At 37.1% G+C, this 9,307-nt stretch overlaps 1 protein-coding gene across 2 annotated transcripts in view; it reads right to left on the bottom strand.

Moving 5' to 3' along the window:
* The window catches only part of LOC110463338, a 56,194-nt gene that overhangs the window by 10,653 nt on the left and 36,234 nt on the right, over window positions 1–9,307 (bottom strand). Inside the window, exon 1 of one of the 2 annotated variants that reach the window (XM_021517846.1) lies at window positions 4,168–4,232. The exons of the other annotated variant lie outside the window; for it this stretch is intronic. Within the exon in view, the coding sequence (XP_021373521.1) occupies window positions 4,168–4,176 (9 nt within the window). The 5' untranslated portion in view covers window positions 4,177–4,232. Of the gene's footprint in view, window positions 1–4,167; window positions 4,233–9,307 lie in introns of those variants that run through there. 2 annotated transcript variants of the gene reach the window in all.

Raw genomic sequence — 9,307 nt, 5'->3', positions numbered from 1 at the left:
TACGACGTAAACAAGTGTATAATCTTACCAATGTAACGCACCAGGTTATACAGTGTTAGTAGACACTGTACGACGTAAACAAGTGTATAATCTTACCAAGGTAACACACCAGGTTATACAATGTTAGTAGACGCTGTACGACGTAAACAAGTGTATAATCTTTCCAATGTAACGCACCAGGTTATACAGTGTTAGTAGACACTGTACGACGTAACCAAGTGTATAATCTTACCAAGGTAACACACCAGGTTATACAATGTTAGTATACAGTTAAAGTATGGGGTTGAGGGATATAACATGTTTCTGGTGTCCCGAGACCATGTCTATTTCCCGAGGCGAAGCCGAGGGAAATAGGCATGGTCAAGGGACACCAGACAACTTGCTATATCCCTCAACCCCATACCTTAACCGTTTTATTATACCGATACACACTGAAGAGATAGTTTTAACTAGAACATATTTGTAAACCATAAGCTGTACAGCTTCCCTTTTGATGGCAATGGAGCCAAATGCTTCCGAGTTCGGTAGAAAGCTCCGCCCACCTAGCGCGTCGCTTCCGATTTCGGTAACATGCTCCGCCCACCTCTCGCCTGATTGGCTCCGCGGAAACACCCGAGTGTAGGTGTGTTTTAGTTCCCAGACTAACACATAGGACTAAAACACAGTCAGGCAAAAGTGGGGATATATTCGATTTAACCAATTACTTTTATATAGAGTAAATAAAGTAGAGGTATAATAATAGACGTTGTACTACGTAAACAAGTGTATAATCTTACCAATGTAACGCACCAGGTTATACAATGTTAGTAGACGCTGTACGACGTAAACAAGTGCATAATCTTACCAAGGTAACACCCCAGGTTATACAATGGTATAATCTTACCAAGGTAACACACCAGGTTATTCAATATTGACGCTGTACTACGACGTAAACAAGTGGATAATCTTACCAAGGTAACACATCAGGTTATACAATGTTAGCTGACGCTGTACTACGACGTAAACCAGTGTATAATCTTACCAAGGTAACACACCAGTTTATACAATGTAAGTAGACGCTGTACTACGTCGTAAACAAGTGTATAATCTTACCAAGGTAACACACCAGGTTATACAATATTGACGCTGTACTACGACGTAAACAAGTGTATAATCTTACCAAGGTAACACATCAGGTTATACAATGTTAGCAGACGCTGTACTACGACGTAAACAGGTGTATAATCTTACCAAGGTAACACACCAGGTTATACAGTGTTAGTAGACGCTGTACTACGACGTAAACAAGTGTATAATCTTACCAAGGTAACACACCAGGTTATACAATGTTAGTAGACGCTGTACTACGACGTAAACAAGTGTATAATCTTACCAAGGTAACACACCAGGTTATACAATGTTAGTAGACGCTGTACTACGACGTAAACAAGTGTATAATCTTACCAAGGTAACACACCAGGTTATACAATGTTAGTAGACGCTGTACTACGACGTAAACAAGTGTATAATCTTACCAAGGTAACACACCAGGTTATACAATGTTAGTAGACGCTGTACTACGACGTAAACAAGTGTATAATCTTACCAAGGTAACACACCAGGTTATACAATGTTAGTAGACGCTGTACTACGACGTAAACAAGTGTATAATCTTACCAAGGTAACACACCAGGTTATACAATGTTAGTAGACGCTGTACTACGACGTAAACAAGTGTATAATCTTACCAAGGTAACACACCAGGTTATACAATGTTAGTAGACGCTGTACTACGACGTAAACAAGTGTATAATCTTACCAAGGTAACACACCAGGTTATACAATGTTAGTAGACGCTGTACTACGACGTAAACAAGTGTATAATCTTACCAAGGTAACACACCAGGTTATACAATGTTAGTAGACGCTGTACTACGACGTAAACAAGTGTATAATCTTACCAAGGTAACACACCAGGTTATACAATGTTAGTAGACGCTGTACTACGACGTAAACAAGTGTATAATCTTACCAAGGTAACACACCAGGTTATACAATGTTAGTAGACGCTGTACTACGACGTAAACAAGTGTATAATCTTACCAAGGTAACACACCAGGTTATACAATGTTAGTAGACGCTGTACTACGACGTAAACAAGTGTATAATCTTACCAAGGTAACACACCAGGTTATACAATGTTAGTAGACGCTGTACTACGACGTAAACAAGTGTATAATCTTACCAAGGTAACACACCAGGTTATACAATGTTAGTAGACGCTGTACTACGACGTAAACAAGTGTATAATCTTACCAAGGTAACACACCAGGTTATACAATGTTAGTAGACGCTGTACTACGACGTAAACAAGTGTATAATCTTACCAAGGTAACACACCAGGTTATACAATGTTAGTAGACGCTGTACTACGACGTAAACAAGTGTATAATCTTACCAAGGTAACACACCAGGTTATACAATGTTAGCAGACGCTGTACTACGACGTAAACCAGTGTATAATCTTACCAAGGTAACACACCAGGTTATACAATGTTAGCAGACGCTGTACTCCGACGTAAACAAGTGTATAATCTTACCAAGGTAACACACCAGGTTATACAATTTAAGCAGACGCTGTACGACGTAAACCAGTGTATAATCTTACCAATGTAACACATCAGGTTATACAATGTTAGCAGACGCTGTACGACGTAAACAAGTAACACACCAGGTTATACAGTGTTAGTAGACGCTGTACTACGACGAAAACAAGTGTATAATCTTACCAAGGCAACACACCAGGTTATACAATGTTATTAGACGCTGTACTACGACGTAAACAAGTGCATAATCTTACCAAGGTAACACCCCAGGTTATACAATTTAAGCAGACGCTGTACGACGTAAACAAGTGCATAATCTTACCAATGTAACACACCAGGTTAGACAATGTTAGCAGACGCTGTACTCCGACGTAAACAAGTGTATAATCTTACCAAAGTAACACACCAGGTTATACAATGTGAGTAGACGGTACGACATAAACCAGTGCATAATCTTACCAAGGTAACACCCCAGGTTATACAATGTTAGTAGACGTTGTACGACAGAAACCAGTGTATAATCTTACCAAGGTAACCCACCAGGTTATACAATGTAAGTAGACGGTACGACATAAACTAGTGTATAATCTTACCAAGGTAAAACACCAGGTTATACAATGTAAGTAGACGGTACGACATAAACTAGTGTATAATCTTACCAAGGTAAAACACCAGGTTATACAATGTAAGTAGACGGTACGACATAAACCAGCGTATAATCTTACCAATGTAACACACCAGCTTATACAATGTTAGTAGACGCTGTACTCCGACGTAAACCCGTGTATAATCTTACCAAGGTAACCCACCAGGTTATACAATGTAAGTAGACGGTATGACATAAACCAGTGTATAATCTTACTAAGGTAACACACCAGGTTATACAATGTAAGTAGACGGTACGACATAAACCAGTGTATAATCTTACCAAGGTAACACACCAGGTTATACAATGTTAGTAGACGTTGTACGACATAAACCAGTGTATAATCTTACCAATGTAACACACCAGGTTATACAATGTAAGTAGACGCTGTACTACGACGTAAACCAGTGTATAATCTTACCAAGGAAACAAACCAGGTTATACAATGTTAGTAGACGCTGTACTACGACGTAAACAAGTGTATACTTACAATGTTAGCAGACGTTGTACGACGTTAACAAGTGTATAATCTTACCAAGGTAACACACCAGGTTATACAATTATACATTTATTGAACTCGTTGTATTGATTTGACGATGCTTTTGTTTCCCGATGTTTATAACGCTTCATACATGCAAAGTCCGATTGAAACATGATAAAACGAGAGGAAACATTTAATTGTGTTTCCCTACCATACGGACAATAAACCTTCTTTCCGTACCCTTCTTATACCTAATTTGCACACGTGTACAATATGTCTGTATTCATGAATATAAACATACAGATCAAAATAACAACGGGACTGTCACGTGATATATTGTGTGAACTTGTTTTGAATCACGGGCTCAGTTAAAGAAAGGTTGTAATTAACTAATGTCGACATGTACAGCTCGAATCGGTTTCTATGACTTCAGACAACTATATAGTGAGACTTACCGCCGTCATAGCGCTAGCCGTCCTAGTGTTAATCACAGGAACCTGGTAATTTGTTTCAGCTATAGTTGGACCTGTGGTTTTGATTTGGTGTATTGTTTACAAGTTTATATCTGATCACTACTATAAATAAAGAACCCAATACAGTAGCGCGACACACGACACTGGTCATCGATGTACGCCAATATACGACCTTACACTCCACTATACATACTATACGCAGCCGATCATCCGACAGGTAGCTGTATTGTGTCTGGTTTATTACTGAATACACCACGAACACTGCCCTGTTTAACTAATCTGCATTTTATATTGTAATCAAGCTTCATATACAAAGGTGTAAACTACCTTGAGTTTGTTCTGATCCCTTAACCATACGATGTTAAAACTAAATTACAATCTTGAATGAAATAAAATTATTAGCGTGCGGAGGGTCTTACTGTGGGAGGAAACCGGAATACCCGGAGAAAATCCACGTGGTCGGGCAGGTGAACCGATACCTGTTCACGTCCGATCGAGGAATCGAACCCCGGCCGCCTCGGTGAAAGGCAAGTGCGCTATTCACTGCACCACCCGACAACTCTTATTGCATTATTTTCATTTTGTTTCTTATTCCAAACAAGAAGACGCATCCATCGATATCCCCCACTCAAACTCCTATTGTAAAGAGCCACCCGTACTGAAAATACTGTTACTTTTCAAGTGTCCAAGTTTAAAACTCACTGTAAGTGTACATGCATTATCTTTGCTACAGAAATAGACCAAAACAATGCTCTATTCGGAATGGAAGAAGCCAGGTAAAACAGCTGTGGGGTGGGGAGGAGTTATAAAATATACTGGTATTTACTTCTGGAAATGAGATTTTGCATTTTTATTGTATTTCAGATAATAAAATGACAGGACCAATTTATGAAAACGTGATAATCTGTGTAATGGACAGGAAAAGCATGCACGTTCTCTGGACATGTATTAGGCAACAGCAAATCTCCACCAAGGACATGTACTAGACTACAGCAAATCTCCACCAAGGACATGTATTAGTCTACAGCAAATCTCCACCAAGGACATGAATTAGTCAACAGCAAATCTCTACCAAGGACATGTATTAGTCAACAGCAAATATTTACCAAGGACATGTAATACTCTACAGCAAATCTCCACCAAGGATATGTATTAGTCTTCAGCAAATCTCCACCAAGGACATGTATAAGTCTACAGCAAATCTCCACCAAGGACATTAGTCTACAGCAAATCTCCACCAAGGACATGTATTAGTCTACAGCAAATCTCTACCAAGGACATGTATTAGTCTACAGCAAATATCTACCAAGAACATGTATTAGTCTACAGCAAATCTCTACTCAGGATATGTATTAGTCTACAGCAAATCTCTACCAAGGACATTCGTCTACAGCAAATATCTACCCAGGACATGTATTAGTCCACAGCAAATCTCCACCAAGGACATGTATTAGTCAACAGCAAATATCTACCCAGGACATGTATTAGTCCACAGCAAATCTCTACCAAGGACATGTATTAGTCTACAGCAAATCTCTACCAAGGACATGTATTAGTCAACAGCAAATATCTACCAAGGACATGTATTAGTCTACAGCAAATATCTACCAAGGACATGTATAAGTCAACAGCAAATCTCCACCAAGGACATGTATAAGTCTACAGAAACTATCTACCAAGGACATGTATTAGTCTACAGCAAATATCTACCGAGGACATTAGTCAACAGCAAATCTCTACCAAAGACATTCGTCTACAGCAAATATCTACCCAGGACATGTATTAGTCCACAGCAAATCTCTACCAAGGACATGTATTGGTCTACAGCAAATATCTACCAAGGACATGTATTAGTCAACAGCAAATATCTACCAAGGACATGTATAAGTCTACAGCAAATCTCTTCCAAGGACATGCATTAGTCAACAGCAAATCTCCACCAAGGACATGTATTAGTCTACAGCAAATATCTACCCAGGACATGTATTAGTCCACAGCAAATATCTACCAAGGACATGTATTAGTCTACAGCAAATATCTACCCAGGACATGTATTAGTCCACAGCAAATATCTACCAAGGACATGTATTAGTCTACAGCAAATCTCTCCCAAGGACATGTATTAGTCAACAGCAAATATCTACCAAGGACATGTATAAGTCTACAGCAAATCTCTACCAAGGACATGTATTAGTCTACCTCAAATCTCTACCAAGGACATTCGTCTACAGCAAATCTCTACCAAGGACATGTATTAGTCTACATCAAATCTCTACCAAGGACATTCGTCTACGGCAAATCTCTACCAAGGACATGTATTAGTCTACATCAAATATCTACCAAGGACATGTATTAGTCTACAGCAAATCTCCACCAAGGACATGAATTCTAAATCAAGTCATAATAAGCGTGAAAATAAGGTCTAATACAACATCTGCAACCTGCATTCAGTAGAGAAACCCGAGCTTCACTATTGATTTTTTCTAATACAATCCATGCAGCATCAAAAGGTTCCAAGATACGAACTGTTAATGTCACCTGTCACCTGTAAGTCACCTGTCACCTGTCACCTGTAAGTCACCTATATGCTCTTCAAGGTCATTCCAGTTTTCTAAATATTGACAATAATACTTTTTTATTCAAGCTCAAACTAATTATGCATTTAAAATATAATTTACTTGATTTAGGATAATTGAAAGATCGGATTTCTCGAGCTTTAGACAATAAAAGATATAAAAAAGTACAAACTTACAGTTGAAAGTAATGGAAAAAATCCGGAAAGTTTCTGAATTATTCTCAGAATTATCAACAAATTCACAAAGTTTTACATACTTCCTTAGTTTCCTAGTTGGACATTTTCCTTCTGTGTAGCTACAATAAGGTCAGTAATAGATTTAAAAGACGATCTTTAAAAAATAAATGTATGCACACTCATTTTCTCTCGGACACCCAGCATCTTTGGCTATGCCGAATAAAAACAATACAACACGAAGTAGCAAACAGACATTGGTATTGGATTATATAATGTCAGCTTGAGATTATTCTTTCTCAAATACGTCTTTGTTCAATGGCAATGTCCTACATTTCCGCGTTTTTTTTCAAATGATGTATATTTATGTATGAGAACAACTTCGGTTATCATTTGAAGGCCATCTTATCCCTAGATTCAAATAATAATATGAACATCTCTACACATACCCGTGTTTTTGTTTAAATGTCAATTATCCCAATATTAAAATGGTAACTGTAACGTTCGTTGGTTTTGCCAACGTAGCGATGCTCATAATTGATTAAAGGAAGGATATTGTGGATTATTGGAGTGCAGAAGTAACCTTCAAATTTATGTTGGAGTTACCTCCCGTTTACCATGCCCAGGTTTTGTATCTGTGACTGTAAATCAGTATCAATCAATATTTACGGCATACAAACAAAGGAAGATTTCAATATTTTCCAACCAATCACCCATATCTCCCGTCAATAATTACAAATAAATAAAGATGATCACAAAGAAGGAAGAACATGTGCTCTAGTCGATTGTAAATCCTAAAAACAACATAATATACAGGGAATTAGACATGTCTATGTCTATGCTTGTACCACTATCTGTTACTATGTTTGGAAAGGGCTGAAATACATTTTTTATCATATTTTATTTTTGATTGTTCATATGTTAGTACACAGTGGAGTACATGCCAAATATTACATTGTATTTCATATTGTCTCGCATACTCATAAATTCTATCTTCTTTTTCATTTTGTTTCTTTTTCATGTACACTAACAACTGCTTGCGTTCTTATTATTAGGTAGTAAATAGTTCTAGATATGATAAACATCGATAGCAAGAATGAGCAAATATGGATTTAAATTCGATTAATTAATGTTCAATGCTGTGATGATAACGGCCCACTTCGCTACTACTTCATCGACTTTTGCTCGGAGATATGAAAGGATACATTGATTTTCAATTAGCTTATACATTGTAGTATGATATTGCAGAACGGACCCCGCCAATAGTTGGCATTGTATGTTTGTTTCTGCATGAGTAAATATATTTCTTTATGATGATGATACACATATTCACACTTTCATTTTCAGGAGTGGTATCTATTCCGCATATAAAAGAAATATTTGACCATGGAAAATCTATATTACAATTAGTTACAAATTGTTGTCTTAAAAATGACCAGAACGCACGTGTGTGAGGTCAATTCCAAAATAAATGCGTTAGCGTTTCTCTACTTACCGAACAAATATTACAATTTCTGTTTCTGTAATGTTCATTTTAATTAGTCTAGAGTTTGTATAGAGTATTCTATGTAGCAATTCAAATTGAAAAGTTTGTAGTGTTGTGTCATCTGTTATATTGTAGTGTTGTGTCATCTGTTATATTGAAGTGTTGTGTCATCTGTTATACTGTAGTGTTGTGTCATCTGTTATACTGTAGTGTTGTGTCATCTGTTATATTGTAGTGTTGTGTCATCTGTTATATTGTAGTGTTGTGTCATCTGTTATATTGTAGTGTTGTGTCATCTGTTATATTGTAGTGTTGTGTCATCTGTTATATTGTAGTGTTGTGTCATCTGTTATATTGTAGTGTTGTGTCATCTGTTATATTGTAGTGTTGTGTCATCTGTTATATTGTAGTGTTGTGTCATCTGTTATATTGTAGTGTTGTGTCATCTGTTATATTGTAGTGTTGTGTCATCTGTTATATTGTAGTGTTGTGTCATCTGTTATATTGTAGTGTTGTGTCATCTGTTATATTGTAGTGTTGTGTCATCTGTTATATTGTAGTGTTGTGTCATCTGTTATATTGTAGTGTTGTGTCATCTGTTATATTGTAGTGTTGTGTCATCTGTTATATTGTAGTGTTGTGTCATCTGTTATACTGTAGTGTTGTGTCATCTGTTATATTGTAGTGCTGTGCCATCTGTTATATTGTAGTGTAGTGTCATCTGTTATATTGAAGTGTTGTGTCATCTGTTATATTGTAGTGTTGAGTCATCTGTTATACTGTAGTGTTGTGTCATTTGTTATACTGTAGTGTTGTGTCATCTGTTATATTGTAGTGTTGTGTCATCTGTTATACTGTAGTGTTGTGTCATCTGTTATATTGTAGTG

This window comes from Mizuhopecten yessoensis, unplaced genomic scaffold (assembly GCF_002113885.1).
Source record: "Mizuhopecten yessoensis strain PY_sf001 unplaced genomic scaffold, ASM211388v2 scaffold10889, whole genome shotgun sequence".
NCBI classification, from domain to species: domain Eukaryota; kingdom Metazoa; phylum Mollusca; class Bivalvia; order Pectinida; family Pectinidae; genus Mizuhopecten; species Mizuhopecten yessoensis.
The sequence above is the reverse complement of the archived record's forward strand: the minus strand, read 5'-3'. Positions and strand labels throughout refer to the sequence as shown.